This window comes from Nyctereutes procyonoides, unplaced genomic scaffold (assembly GCF_905146905.1).
Source record: "Nyctereutes procyonoides isolate TBG_1078 unplaced genomic scaffold, NYPRO_anot_genome, whole genome shotgun sequence".
NCBI lineage: Eukaryota > Metazoa > Chordata > Mammalia > Carnivora > Canidae > Nyctereutes > Nyctereutes procyonoides.
This window is the reverse complement of record NW_026575139.1, coordinates 40,782,000-40,797,656: the sequence shown is the minus strand read 5'-3', so window position 1 is coordinate 40,797,656 and position 15,657 is coordinate 40,782,000. Positions and strand designations below refer to the sequence as shown.

The window sequence follows — 15,657 nt, the reverse complement described above, 5'->3', positions numbered from 1 at the left end:
GCGGCGGCGCTCGGCGCGGGCAGGTCCCCCTGCTGCCCGGTCCCATTTGTTGCCGAGTGCGGCTCGGAGCGGCAGCGGCGCGCGGAGCTCCCGGGAGCCCGGCGGGGGCAGCCGCACAGCCACGACGGAGCAGCCCCGGGACTGGCCGCCCCGCGCCCCCTTCGCCGCGGTGCCCTTCCCCGGCGCGCTCACCCCCTTCTCAGGATGGGATTGTAGCGGCGGCGCGGACTCGGCGGGGATCGCGGCGGAGGCGGCGGCGGCGGCGGCGGCGGCGGCCGACCGGGGCTCCATGTTTTCCCCCGGCCAGGAGGAGCCCTGCGCCCCCAATAAGGAGCCGGTGAAATACGGGGAGCTGGTGGTACTGGGGTGAGTGCCGACATCGCCGACCCCGGGAGCCCGCATCCCCGCGCGGGGCCGGAGCGGCGGCTCGGCCGCTCTCCGAGGGACGCTGGGGGGGGGGGCCCGGGGGGGCCCGCGCCCGGGGACGGTGCCCCGCAAAGGCGCGCGCGGGGCGCTGCGGAGACCGCCGGGATGCGCCTCCCCCGCGGAGCGCGGCGGCCCCGGGGGGCAGGCACTGTGGCGCCCCCGCGCCCCCGGGGCGTTGCGCTCGGGGACCGAGCCCTCGTCCGGACCGGGGCGGTGGCGGGGAGAACCCTCGTTCCACTTCCCCGCGCGCCCTGGGTCGGGGCCGGGGCCGGGGCCGGGGCCGGAGTCGGGGCCGGGGCCGGAGGAGACCCCTCAGTTGGCGAAGCTGAAAGGCCGGTGGGGCCCGGTCCCCGGGGGCCCTCTGCCCGGCGGACGGCGACCCCGGCTCCCGGGAGCTCGGCGCGCGGGGCTGCGGGCTCGGCCGCCGCGGGCGGGGAGCTCCGCGCGGTGGGCGTCCGCGGGCGGCGCTTTGCATATCGTTATGGTGACCGCCGTGGGCAGCCGCAGCCCGGGGGCAGTGAACTGTCTGTGACCCGGGCGGGCAGGCCGGCCCCGGGCTCCCCGGCGGCGGTGTCCCGGAGGGGGCAGGGGCGCGCGGGGGATGCGGGGGGCGCGCGGGGGATGCGGGGGGCGCGCGGGGCCGCATCCCCACCGTCCCGGGCCGCGGCCTCGCCGAGGTCCTCCTGGCGGCGGGGAGCTCGCCCGCCTCGGCTCCCTCTCCGCCTGTGAAAACCACGTTTTGAAGATAGTAATTATCTACAGTCGTTAAACGGCAGCAATTAGAGACTTCATCTACTTCCTGAGTTTCCTTGTGACATTTCTATTGTTTACCCTTAATAAGCCGGGAAAGAGGCTTCGCAGGATTAAAACCGGATAAAGTGGGCAGTGAAAGGGGAGCAGCATGGGGAGGAGGGAGATGCAGGAACACTCGGGAGAGGGAGCAACTTGGATTGAGTTTTTGGAGAAGAAAGCATTATTTTCCGCTTCGGGATGTGTCACTCCTGGGATCCCGCGCTTTTGTCCTCCGTTCAAAGACTGGTATTCAGAGGGTCATGGGTGCTGATAGGTAGGCTTAGCCCACGTCCGAGGAGCCGAGGATATGGACAGACTCAGGGAACTCTGAAAACCGTGTTTTGATGACCGAATACCTTGAAGTAAGTGCAGACTGAAAAATAACTTGGAAGAGAAGAATTTTTAAGGGAAGCTTCCAGACACAGTACAGCTGGAAGTTGTCTAGTTCTCCTCACTTTGTTGCTACAGCATTAAGTGGAGTGTGATTGGAAATCTCATTACCTATTTTGAAGTTTGCAGATAAGCGGTTTTTCTCACCTGCGAGGTAATTGCACTGAAAAGACAGATGTCAGGGTTCCCTGGAAGGAGAGCTTCCAGGGGTGACAGGGGAAAAGCAGGAGGTGAGCCTGTCTTATGTAACCTCAACCCAACCTGATTTTGTGGAGTTTGGTTTTGTTTGTGTGTCTGGCTTCAAAGTATGTTTAACATACTTTGTGAACCTGACACGAGAGATTAATTTATGCCAGAACCTTATTTCATTATTTCCTTTTGAGGAAATCATTGTTGAGATGTTTCAGAAAAGCAGTGTGCGATGCGAGTGGGCCTGGAGAGGTTTTGTGTTTATAGCTGGAAGTGCAGGGCGTTGCAAAGCCGTGGAAGGGATTTATTTATACCCAGGATTGTCCTGGTATCACAGGCTTACTCTGAAGTAGGCTATGTAGTAATTACATTGCTCACTGCATGTGCTTTGTCCTTGACTGGTGGCTTTCCAGGAGACACTTAAGTGTGACATAGTTGGCACTTTCATATTTGGGGGCCAGACACTGAGCAGTTATTTGTGCACGTAATATGTGCCAGCACTGCTGAGGCACTGAGGACCCAGCAGTGAGCAAGAAGCTTTCATTTTAGTGTGGAGTGGTAGGCATGAGCAGAGAGAAACATGTAAACAAATGAATAATACATGGCAATCTCAGGTGTTGCTAGGTTCTCAACAGAAGGTGCTTAACTTAGGGAATGTCTGCCCTAGATGGGTATTGCTTTCTTTAGCTGGCGTTCCAGGCAGGTCTCTCTGAGGAAGTGAAATGTGAGCTGACATCAGACCGCTGAGAAGATACTGGTCAGATTATTGAATACTTGAGAAGAATTGTGGTCTTTTTTCTTTTCCTTTTTTTTTTTGAGAGTAGATTTCAGACTTTCTAGAAATATGGGACACTTTGAAGAATGCTGGGGAAAGAGTGAATAAATAGGTAGACTTAAAAGAGACCCTTACTAATTTGTTTCCTACCCTCAGGACTTGAGGAGGCAATGCCCTCCCTCTTAAAACAACAATAACAATCAAATAATTAATATCGACTTTGCATATCTGATCACCTGGGACATAAATATTGGTAGAGAATTTCTAGTAGGTTTTATTGATAAAATTAATCTTGACATCTGAGAATGGCCAATACTGATGCTGATACAAGCTTTCGCTTTTTTTTTTTTAACTTGTGTAACTACCTTTCTGTTCTCTTCTAAATTTCTTTTTTTTTCCCTCTTCTATTTTTTTTTCTCTTCTAAATTTCATAGTTAGAATTTTAGAAATCCTGGGGAGCAGACTGAGGAACTATATATATACATATAGTATATTTGCCTTTGTACATATATGCCTATATATGTATGTGTGAAGAGCTATATATGTATTACGTCTATATCCGCATGCAGATATATGTCTTTTCATGCATTCTACAATGTTAAGGGAATTGCCAGGTAGTTAGGATGTTAGTAGGGTCATCACCTTCTCAGTGGATTTGTGGAATTTCATTATTTCTGGATTCCAGTCAGTGAATGTATCATGCCACAACCCTTTGTTGTACCCATTATGTAATTCAAGGTCGAGAAAATGACTGGTCTAACTGTCAGGTCTTTCTTGCTATTCATTTTAAAGCTGGCTGATGTGTTAAAGTTGGGAAGACGTGTCTGGATTTGAGAGGGAGTTCAGTGTAGTGGGGAGAGCATAAAGGAACAATCAGGACACCCAGACTAAATCTCTGCTTTCTTGCCAACTAGCTTTATGACTTTGTCTTAGTCTCTTACTTTGTTTCTTTGTAGGTAATGAAATATGATTGGGTTCAGTAATCATTAAGGGCCCTTCCAAGTCTATACCCTGTGATACTGCTCCTTGGCTCAAATATGGAAAATGCAGTTTACATTCTGTTAATACTCTTAAGGTGATGGTATTAGGATTCTAATGAGAATGGTCTTTAAATAGCAAAAAAGACCAATGCAATTACTTTTTTTTGAAATAAATATGTGCAAAACAGGCTTTTTTAAAAAAAGTTGTAATGATATGCATATATTTGGCTCACTGGTGTCCAGTTATATGTGAAGGCATTCAAATTTGCTAAAACTTTCTGTTCTAAACTTAAGAAAGGCACAAATATTTTACAACTAAGCTAAATAGGCTGGAAAAGCCGGCTTAAGAAAGAGATCATCTGGATGAGATTTTCAAAGTGAAGGGGCCTGAGAGGTCCTAGTGTACCTTTAGCCCTTTTATTTTACTGATGAAGAAGAAACTGAGGCTCCTGGAAGGAAAGAGATTTGTTCAGGTTCACAGTTGAGCTGGATCACTGGGTCACTGTTTCCCACTTCAGAGCAGATTCCAGCGATGCTGTTAGCTCCTCAAAGCTTCAGATGTTTTGTAACTTGCATGGGGGGCGCTGAATCCCTTTCTGGATTCAATCTGAGCATGCAGCTCTCTTGCTGACTAATGGCCCATCATAGGTTTTTGGAAAAATATTGCTTACTTTTAGTTCCCCTCACCTCACGGTTGAGTGGATAATACATTATACAAGGCTTTATTTTTAATTTGATGCTTCACCAAATGTATTTTTATTGGCTCTCCCAAACAGGATCTTCAGATGGAATTCAGGAAATCCTTAAACTGGGTTGGGGAGGAAAATAAATGTCTTTTTTCCCTATAGTCAGACTGAAATTTAGCAATTGCACTCAATTATGAGCATAGGCAACAAATAGAACTGCTGTTAGATTTGCTGTTTACCACATTAATACAGAATTGCTTATATTATTGTATCATAACTTAAAACTATCTTGATAACTAAGTATAATTATTTTTACTTGTAATTCTTTGTATTTTATATATGCATTTAAACCATTTTTTTTTGAGAAGGGTTCAGTAGGCTTTACTAGACTGCCAAAGGGATTCTTGGCACAAAGATGGGTTAAAAACCTCTACAAATGAATGCTTATCAGTATGAAGTATTTTAGTGGAAGTTGATCAAGGTCTTCAAAAGACTAAAAGGTCAGGGTTGGTGGTGGGGGAACCTACCTTTTTTCCTTTGGATGGTGCAGCATTCTATCAGATAAGACTCTTGCTTGAAGAGTTTGTGGTCTTTACTTTTTTAAACAAGCAGCTCCCGATTTCTATATGCTGTTTTTGTTTTAACCTTGGCACTTTGCCTTGACTACCCCTCCCTTTGGTAGTAATAAGAAACCTTAAAATATACCCTAATACTTTTCCTTTTCTCATCCTCCTCTCTAATTTGGGCCCAAAAACTTCAAACACTGGTATCCTTTATAGACAAAAAGGTCTTTGAACTTTTTTTTCTTATAAAAAACAAAATCTTTACTGTCACTCGGCATGTGGGGTGATCTGAAGAGCTCAGATCTGTTTGTGTGGATGAAGTATCTAATTCTGTAGGCTATTAATGGTCATGATGTTACTAGCTTTGGGTTGCTATATTTTCCTTTACTAACTTTAGCCTTGTTTGGAGTATGTGGCTGTCTATGTGGTTTCTTGTCTGACTTTCTCAGATTTATTTGTTTCTCTCTTTGACACATCAAGACTGACAGCTTCATTATGACTTTTCATTTCTGGTTGTATTTCATCATGTGATCCATATTTGGGGTGCTTAATATAAACAAAGCTAAAACCAGGTTGGTTCGGGTCCTAGCAACTTTACCAAACATATTTTGTTCAAGAGATAAAGCACACACCCACAAAACACTAACCCCCCCCCCCCAATCCCAGTTGCTGTATTTAAGGGAGACCAATCTTGTCACACTGGGGCAATGATTTTGTATCTGCTGTCAGGAATCAGCAGCATAGTGTCCAGAAAATAAGTTATGTGGGGCTGTTGGTTGGCTTTTGAATGGAGACAACAGCAGGTTGGTGGATCTCATTGGTGTGAGAAAAATAACTGAAAAGGAAATTTGAATGTTGTTTGACTTAAGTAAAGATTTCTCCTGGGATGTGCAGAGCCTATTTTATAAAAAGAAAAGTGAAGCTAAGAATGATTCAGTTATTAGTTCTCACTGAGCTTATTGTCATCTTCGGCTTCTGGAAAATAAAATGATAAGAGCAGAAGGTACTTCATATTTTTTAGCTTTGTCTAAATCAGCTATTCTCAACCACTCTCAAACTACCTCATACATAATGATCAATTTTGAGTTACATGTCTAGTAATTTATGACAAGTAATCAAATGTTGATCTTTCAAATGATTCTGAGATGCCCCTTTAATAATGTCCATTTTCACTGACTTGCATTCTGATATGTTTTCTCAAGTAGGAGAGAAAGGGGTGGAGCTAGGTCAGGCAAGCCAGGAATGTATTCATTCAACAAATATTTATTGGGTGTCTACTCTTCCAGACACAGAGAAGTTAGGGCAATCACGTTCCCTGCCCTCGTGAACTGCTATCTTATTCTTGTCACAGCTCCTCAGTGACAATCCAGTGTATAGTGGATTTATTTATTCTACAAATATTTGAGCATCTCCTGGCATAGGGTGCGGTGCTTGGCACCAAGGGATAGTGCTAAACAAGACTGGTACGGTCCCTGCCACTTTCGAGCCTGTAGTCCAGTCAAGAGAGATAGAAAACAACCTATAGAATGTAGGGTCACCTAACACTGTGCCTGGATGAGAATAGGATGGCCGGGAGCAGGTAAAAGGGAAAGAGAGTTCTAGGCGGAGGACACCCAGTGTTCCATGACCCAGAGGTAAGTGAGTGTGCATGCTCCTTTGAGGAGCAGAGAAAAGCCCTGCGTGGCCAGGAAGAGTGATTGGATTAAATAAGTGAGCCATGAGGAGGGGCGCAGGTCATAATGAACTTATAAATCATTGGAAAGATTTTTGGATTTTATCCTAAGGGCGTGGGAGACCAGAGTAGGGTTTTTAGCTCTGAAAGGAGAGTGGGGAAGGTACTTCTATGAAGGGTGATGCAGCCTAGGTCAAAGGAAAAAGAGGTGGAGGGAAAGGCAGAGGCCAGAGCCCCCAGGAGACAGGCAAGGAGGGAACAGTGTGAGCCAGCAAGCAGCTGTTTTAGTTCCAGATTCTGGTTCCTGTCCCTCCTGAAACCTAGTTGCACCCCCTGTCCAGAGCTCTGTGTGTTTGGCCATTTGTGCAGTGCCTGCTCCGGCATTGTCACGTACAGAAGCCGATGAGACAGACAACACTTCACGGGGGGGTTGGGGGAAGAGAGGGGCTTAGCTTTTAGGGGAGGGGTGGGCTGTGTACCCGAGTCAGCAAACAGATAGCTGAAACGTGTCATTTCAGGGGGTGCTATGAGGAAAATAAAGCAGGACAAGGGGGAGAGAGTGAGTGAGGGGGTGGGGCTAGGGGACTAGCAGGGTAAAGAGCCAGGGACCCTGCAGTGGGAGGCCCTGGTAGGCCGAATAATCAGGGGCGGCTTTTCCAAGAAAATAATCCCGTGTCCTCCAAGAGAGCCCACCTTGTTCAATTTTTAGTTACTTTTTTTTTGTTTAAGCCACCCTGAGTGGGTTCCGCTCTTACAGCCAGAGCATTATATTAGCGAAGGAGGCAGAGTACATAAACACATAACCGAAGGGAAGATGGAAGTGTAAACAAACATAGGACCTATATTTAACATCCCTAGAGACAAACGTGGTTCAGTCCACTGAGCTCTTGCCGTGTGCCCAGAGTGGTGTTCCTCTAGGCTTTCCTCTAGGCTTCGTTGAACTGCTCTGGTTTCCCCATGAAGCTGGCCGCTGCAGGGCGGGGCCCCTGACTTGGCCCTACCTCGGGGTGTCAGGCACACCTTTCCAGGTGCACAGGAGGCACGCACCGAGTACCTGGCAGGAGTGGGTTTGTGTGGCGCGCTCCAGTGCCCCTCTCAGCACAGAGGAGCCCCGGGGCTCAGTGAATGGTTTTGGATTCGGAAGCATCGCACCAGTTCTGTAGCACAGCTGCGGTTTTGTCAACAATCCTCCCGACCTTAAGGGCCCGAGTGAAAGGCTCCCTGCTATGACACTAAACAAGGACTTTACTGACATCAGATATTCCAGTTTCAACTTTTGTTTGTTTTTCTTTTTGTCAGTCACCTAACAGTCATTTTGTCACCTGCAGAAAGTTCTGCCTTGAAGGGAAGCCGGCCATCTGTTCTGATTCCACCAGCTGCTCCGAGCTGCATTGCAGTGTGCCATGGTGGCGTTGAAAGGCTGTGGTCATTAGTGCCTGTTAATGATGGCTGGAAATGCTATGGAATACAAGCCTCTTGGACGAAAAACCTAATAAATATGCATCAGGGGTATTTTCAGCGTCAGGTTTAAGACTATTGCAAGTCATTCTCGATTGAGGTTTTATTTCCAGCCGTCCACAAAATGCATCTCACTCTCAAACATTTAACTCTGTTCATTCCCTGCTTTTGTGCTCATGCAGGCTCTCTTTTTAGGATAAGAATCATTATTCCAAGCTTTGTGCTTCCATTCTAATTGGTACTGGCTTAACAGAATCCAACCAAACAGGCAGTTGTGTGTTTGGCTTCTAGGCTATTGGTGTGAAACTCCTGTTTACTATTGTCAGGGGCCCCCTTTCCCGTCTACACCTGGAATTCTTGTGCTTCGTGCTATGTGGTTATAGAACATTCTTTTGACAATCAGAATTTGGGATGTGTGAACAATTAGGGTTTCTGAGGCACTTGATTGATGAACTGATTACCTTAAGGAAAGGCCCTTTCTACACAGGGACCATAGACACAAAGGAGTGTGCTTCACACCAGATCCCAGAATTTGACACAGACCAGATCTGTGCCAGAGTACATTAGATTACACTGTAGTTTGGGTACTTTTGTTATTACATGCCTGTGGATAGAATTCAGAATGGAATTTGTACTTTTGCTTAGTAGCTATTTATCAGTCATATGGGAAAGTTATAGTACAGATAACTGTGCCATTTGTCAGCACTTTATGCCTCTCAGTATATTTTTTCACATGCCTGAACTATTTCCAGTTGATAAACATTTGTTGGTTTGACCTTGAAATTGTCCAATGGGAGAATTGTCACCTTGTGGCCGTGTTGTTGAGACAGACACAACCCTACTTTCCCAATGGTCTTGTAGTCACTTGGCAATCAGGTAAGAGAACTCCGGGTTTTGACTTCATCCTGTGTTCTTCCCCTGTAGTCTTCAAATATAGCCCATAGGCTTTCCCCGTGTGTCCGTGTGTGTATGTGTGTGCGTACGTGCACTGGACCTCCCATCAGGAGGCCAATCCCTGCCCCCTTGAATCTGGGCAGCTTTTGTGATTTGCTCTGACCTGCCCATGTGAGGGAAGTGACACTTAGTGACTTTTGGATGTTGCCTTAAGGGGTGTTTGTTGTGGCCCATGTTTTTGTCCTCTGCGTTAGTTGGCTAGAGCTGCCATAACAAAATACCACAGATTTGGCGTCTTCAACAATAGAAGTTTATTTTCTCACGGTTCTGAAAGCTGGACGTCCAAGATCAAGGTGTTGGCAGGTTGGGTTTCTCCTGAGTCCTCCCTGCTTGGCCTATAGATGGCCGTCTCTCTGTGTCCTCAGCTGGCCTTTTTCTCTGTGTGCCCACCCCTGATGGCCCTTCCCTTTGGTTTTAAGGACACCAGGCACATTGGATTACAGCCCACCCATATGACCTGATTTCACCTTCATTACCACTTTAAAGACCCTCTCTCCACATACAGTCACATTCTGAGGTGTCCTAGGGGTTAGGACTTCAATATATCAATTCAGTCTATAATATCCGCTTAGCAGACAGCCTTTAGATGAAGTCCTACTGCCCTGCTGGAGAGACTGGCCCTAGCAGGTGAGAGACTGCAAGAGAAGAGGCCTGGCCAGGCTACGGCCATCCCAGACACCCAGCTGAGGCAGCTGTCCTGGGATTGAAGTTGTTTTAGATCCTTCAGCCCATCAAGCTGTCCAGGCTGCTACATGGAGCAGAGGTGAGCCGATTCTCCCAGGTTTTGCACGTGAAGGAACCGTGGGTGTCTGTTGTTTTAAGCCACTATGCGTTGAGGTGTGTCCTTACACAGCGGTGGACAATTCAGATACCACCATACTCCATGGCATGTGATTCTGCTGTCAGACCTGACAGACTGATAGGAAATAATTCACTGAGCCTTTGTTGAGTTTTTTTGTTTCCTACAGGTTATTGATTATTTTAATAAGCACAATTTCAGCCTTTTAGATGAGTTATTCCAGACACTAAGTATTGTATGGTCTGAAAATCTTAGCTAACAAACGCATTTGCGGAATAACTTTATCATGTGTAAGTCATCTCCGAGTCTCTCTGCATTCGTTAATCTCCATAATCAATATTATCTCCTGAAATTCATTGAGAGCACGGCAGGTGAAGAATGGCCCAGCTTAGCTGAGAAGCACGCTTCTGGTACGCTCGAACATAAGTCGCTTTAACCCAGGGAGCTAATGCATGATACAGATTTTTAGGCTTTTAAAGGCCACTTGACATGAAATAATAGAACCCATAGAGATTTGAGTAGGGGAGGTAGTCTGTACTAGTATCCTGCAGGTACCAGCCGATGGATGGGCCAGAAGAATGTTTTAACACTGCAGTTGGGTGGTGAGATGACAGGATGAAGAGCTCATTTGTGTCAGATGTACCTGTCTGTGGCTGTCAGCAGTAAGAAGGAAGCATCGTTCTTGAAGTACTTTACAGGTCTCATTCGCATCACGAAGATGGATTATGTGCAGGGGGAGAGGCAAGCAGAGGCAGCCGAGCTGCCCGCCACCTGCACTGTTCTTTCTCACACCACCACACATGTAGCATCCCCCAGTTACCACCTCCAACCGAGCACCTTGCCGTGAAGAGAGAAAAAGAGATTCCTTAAAAAAAAAAAAAAGACTTTATTTATTCATGAGAGACACAAAGACACAGGCAGAGGGAGAAGCAGACTCCCTGCAGGGAGCCTGATGCGGACTTGATCCCAGGACCCTGGGATCATGCCCTGAGCCAAAGGCAGACACTCAACCACTGAGCCACCCAAGTGCCCCAAGAAAAACAGAGTCCTGTAGTAAAGTGAATATAACTTATTGAATTTCCCTAAATTCTCTTTAGGGAACTTTAACATTTGCCGTTTTTAATCAGAGGACCTAAAACATATAAAATGCAGAGTTTTGCATTCAAAATGTATAAATTCAATGTAAAAGGATTTTTTAAAAAAGATTTTATTTATTCATGAGAGACGGACAAGGAGAGGCAGAGACACAGCCAGAGGGAGACGCAGGCTCCCTGAGGGGAGCCTGATGCAAGATTTGGTCCCAGGATCCTGGGATCATGACCTGAGCCAAAGGCAGATACTCAACCACTGAGCCACCCAGGCGTCCTTGTACAAGGAATTTAAGTAAAGTTCTAAATGATCTGTTTTGTAGAAACAATATAATCCAGTGGCTTTTAAAGCTTACCACTACACTAAGACTTTTGGGGTACCAAATTGAGAGATAGATGTGTTTTATCTCATGTATCCTCTGTGTGAGTATGTTTAATTAAAAATAGGAGCCACTGTACACGCTAGAGATTAAAGCACTGACAGACAGACATACTAAGTATCAGCCACACAGGAGGGGTGAGTTGCTGCTGTTATTGCTGTTTTGATGCTGCTGCTGTTCTCACATGTAGGAACCCACATAAGCAATGCCCTCTAGGGGCATACAATCTGAGGTCAAGATGCATAACTTAGCAACAAACCACACTTGGTGTAGAGGGGGGCTGGATGGAGGCAACTGTTACTTCCAGTGCACTGGGTGCTGGATTCTGTTAGGGGTTTTGCTTGATCTGTCCCAGGGATTAGATTTTATTATTCGGAAAGGGAAGTGAGGCTCCAGTTCCAGTCATTCACCTCATCAGTACTGGGGCCTAATTTGAACGTAGGTCTGTACATATTGCTCAGAAGCTTGTTTCTCTCTGCCAAGGTGAAGGTCAGAGACGTGTGTATTCCTGAAAGATGGGGAAGGATACCCTGGAGCAGGTGGCCTCAGAGGAGTTTTGAAGGGTGACCTGGGGTTTCATAGGGCAATAGTAGTAAAGACATGGGGTGTTTGGCTGGAGGCTAAAGTGCTTGAGGAAGGAGAACTGTCAGCGCATCAGCAGCTAGGGATGCAATGGGTAATAGCCGAGTGGTCCCTGCCTTCATGGAGCTCATAGCCTGGCACAAATGACGGACTTTAACCAGATGAAGCCTGGCAGGTGCAGGCAGGAGATGCAGGGTTTCATGGGGCGGTAGCACAGGGTAGAAACCTGGGATGTGTTAGGAGGGAAGGATTCCATTTAGGCTGAAATGAGGAGGGGAGTAGGAATTACCTGAGGGTCACAGGGGGAGAGTGTTGTGTCTAAGATACATTTAGAAGCTGAAGAGCTGAGTGACATCCGGCGAGTTTGGAAACTGGGGGGTTGGATAGCCAGTGTGATGAGAGAGACATGACAGGAAGGTTCCCTTAGGGGCCCTGTGAAGATTTCAGGCCTCTGGGATTGAGAAGCCTTGGCATTTGGGGAGGTAGTGCTTGTGGAGCTGGCAGGCACAGTTTCAGTCTTCTGAGCAGTTGCCTTAACTAATTCTCGGGACCGGTTGGATCTCCTACTGGATCTGCATTTTCTCTTGTAGATCATGTCCCCCTCCTTGTCTCCAAGGGACAGTGGCTCCCACCGGGTCTAGCGATGAGGCATGGTGATGATGGATAAAGTGATCATTCATTCATATACTAGTGTGTTTGGGAAACTTACGCAGGACCCATGAATGTGTTGGGGCCGGACCCCACTGGTCGGAGCAGATCCAGATCCTTTAGACACTCAGCCTGCTGTCCTCTGGAGCCTCACTTTCCCTGAACCCAAGGTTGGCATGCCTCGCACATCGTCCACCGGGTAGAGAGGACGCACAGCCCATGGCCCTCCTTTCCCTGCCCCGGGGGGGGCTACGTGTGCTAACCTTGCGGTGAATCCCTGGGGCTTGGCTGGCTCTGGCTGAGCTGTGCCTACAGCAGAAGTGTGGGCACAGGTGGGACCAGCATGGCCCATAGAGCAGCGCCTCTCCTGTTGCCAGGAAAGGGGAGCAGAGCAGATTCCTGTCCTTGTAGTCCATGTGAGGTGTCTGCCGTCTGTCCTGTTTGCTTCCCGTTGCTCCCACATCAGCTTCTGCCTCACCTTCCGGGCACTCTGCTGCTTTTGAGTTGAAATGGAGATCCCCTATCAGACCTGGGTGTTGTTCTGTATGTTGGCAAATTGAACACCAATAAAAAATAAATTTATTATTAAAAAAAAAAAGAACCACCATTTAAAATCGTCAATAAAGAGGGAGCATTAGCGTCTGAGCTTTCGGGTTTTTTTTCTGCATGGATGAGGAAATTCCAACTAGGCTGTTGCTTCTCAGCCACAGGTTCTGTTTCTTTGGTGCACAGAGGTGCGCAGAGGGCCCATGCATCCGACGTGGTGGTGATGTCTCACTGCCAGGTCCTGTGCAAAGTGCTGCTCATGCATTTAAGTTCTGACCAAGGCAGATGGGTGCCATCACTAATCATTTCATAGATGAAGAACTTGAGCCATGCATGCCCGCCAAGATGCTTGTCTGGCATCACTGGACTATCGTGTGACTGAGCTCTGACTCAAACCCAGGCCTGACTCCAACACCCTTGTTTGTAAATCCTGTCTCTCTCGTGTGTGTGTGTGTGTGTACGTGTGTGCATGCAGTTTTGCATCTTTATTTTTTAGACAAACCCTTTCCATACTGCATATTCTCATTAAACACAGTGACTCAGAACCTCACTCATTTAATGAGGTCACTAGTGAGGTTAAATGTTTTTTTTTTTTAATGTTTACAGCTTATATTGAACCTTTTTTGGGGGAAATTGCTTACATATGTGCTTTGCCCACTCATGTATTATGTTCCTAGTACACTTAAAAAAAAAAGTATGCGATCTCTAGGGAATAAAACATGAATCCTCCTATCTGCCACCTTATTTACCTGAATATATTACAGTTGTGTTCAAGAAAGACCTGCTTTATAATCTGCAATAATTCCAAGTTCATTTCTCTAGTCTTGAAACCACTTTGTAGAGTTATTCCTCCTTCCTTGAGAAAAGCTCTATAACCTCCTTAGTTGTGGCATGTGCTCCTGAAGGCTTTCTTTTTTTCTTTTGCTGTTGGTGATAACAGGCTAGCATTTACACTTTGTTTATAGCTTGGAAAGGGGGCTTCAAGCTCTTGCCCTCTCAAGTAAAGGTCTGTCTTTGCTTATTTTTTTTTTAAGATTTTATTTATTTATTCCTGAGACACACACACACACACACACACACACACACACAGAGGCAGAGACATAGGCAGAAGGAGAAGCAGGCTCCCTCTGGGGAGCCTGATGCAGGACTTGATCCCAGGACCCCGGGATCACCACCTGAGCCAAAGGCAGATGTTCAACCACTGAAGCACCCGGCCATCCCTTTGTCTTTGCTTAGACACTAAAGTCGCTGCACGTTGATGTTTCCTTCCCTGCTTGCCAATCTTCCTGTTAGTATCGATTCAGGGAAAAAACTTGGTGGCTTCCCTGCTGTCTCCTCTCAATCAGTACCTCATATCACACGCTTCTAGGGCAGCTCTGGGGTAGCTCATCTGAGAAGCATCAGGCAGCAGCAGTCCAGGAAAAGTGCCTTTTATTTGCTATTCTAAGTGTTAACTTGGACCAGATGCCAACTTTAAGGCTTTGATGAAATTGTTGGCTTAGACCCTTCTGGAAGCTGGTGTAGCTTTACACTGTATGTACTGTTTCAACCTTCCTGTGAAGGTGGTTAGCCTGTTTGGTCCCAGACGTGGTAAGGTGCATATGACCCAGAGTTTCTGAAAACAGTGTTCTTAACTAGCAGGCATCCTAGGATACCAGGTGGTAAAATACAAAAGGACAAATATAGCATCTTGATAAGCAATATTATGTATTAAATGGGGGGGAACCAGACACTTGGAAGCGCTGCAGGAAAGTAATTCAATCAGGAGGTCCTGATAATGTAATAAACCACACAAGGGTGAAACTTATGGTTTACACTCACTAGAACGCCCTTCAGTAGAATTTATCAGCTTATGGTGGTGGTCTGCCCATGTTCTGTGGTTTTAAATATTAAATAACACAACTCACGTTTTTCCCCAGGCAGAGAGAAGACACCAGCCTTCGTTACCTCAATCATTTGTGTGCCCTCCTTCCCACTGTGTCCCCCACCTAGAGCTCTTATGTGAGGTTATTAGTTGGAAGTCCTGTGCCCAGTACTTAAGTGTACAGACTTCGTGTTGTATAAGAAATAAAACTGCTCCTTGATTGTGCCAAGTACAGTTGGTACTGTGGTGACAGGCCTTCAGGCTGTCCTCTGAGGGACCCCCGTGGAAGAGGAGGGAAGAGGAGAACCTGGTTCTACTCTGAATCCATGCTTCAGGGGCAGCTGTGCAGAGTTGCTCCTCCTTTGGGAGGAAGCAAGGGGCTTAGCAGGGGGCTTTCCCTTAGCTCTTTCTCCTTGCTGCTGCACCGTTCACTGACCGCAGGAGACAGTGAGAACTTGGGGTCCCTTGCATGGTGTGGGAGGCTTGCCATACTCCATTTCAGCAGGACTCTGAGGATGGGATGTTGTCTCCATCAGAGAAATGGGGAAGCAGAGATGATGGGAGATCCTGCCCTGAGCCTGCACAGCCAGGAAAGGATTGGGAAGCTCAGGAATTAGAACCCAGATTTCAGATTCTCCTCCAAAAGCTCGTGTGTCTATACCACTTGTTCAAGCCTATAACCCACATTACCAAGGTCGGTAAGAACCTTTAATAACCATGCAAAGGGTTACATTAAGGATGTAACTCTTCTTGCTTGCATCAGGGTTCTGAAGTTGTGGTTATAATGGAAATGCTGGCGAGTTCTCCCAGGACCCCGTGGGAAGGGATAGACAATGGTGGAGGTAACAACTCTGCAGGGAGCAGC

The 15,657-nt window shown here is 47.1% G+C and overlaps 1 protein-coding gene across 1 annotated transcript in view; it reads left to right on the top strand.

Moving 5' to 3' along the window:
- PELI2 (pellino E3 ubiquitin protein ligase family member 2) overlaps positions 1 to 15,657 on the top strand; it is a 179,396-nt gene continuing 163,739 nt past the window's right edge. The window contains exon 1 of the mRNA XM_055303592.1: positions 1 to 366. Within this exon, the coding sequence (XP_055159567.1) occupies positions 290 to 366 (77 nt within the window). The 5' untranslated portion in view covers positions 1 to 289. The remainder of the gene's footprint in view (positions 367 to 15,657) is intronic.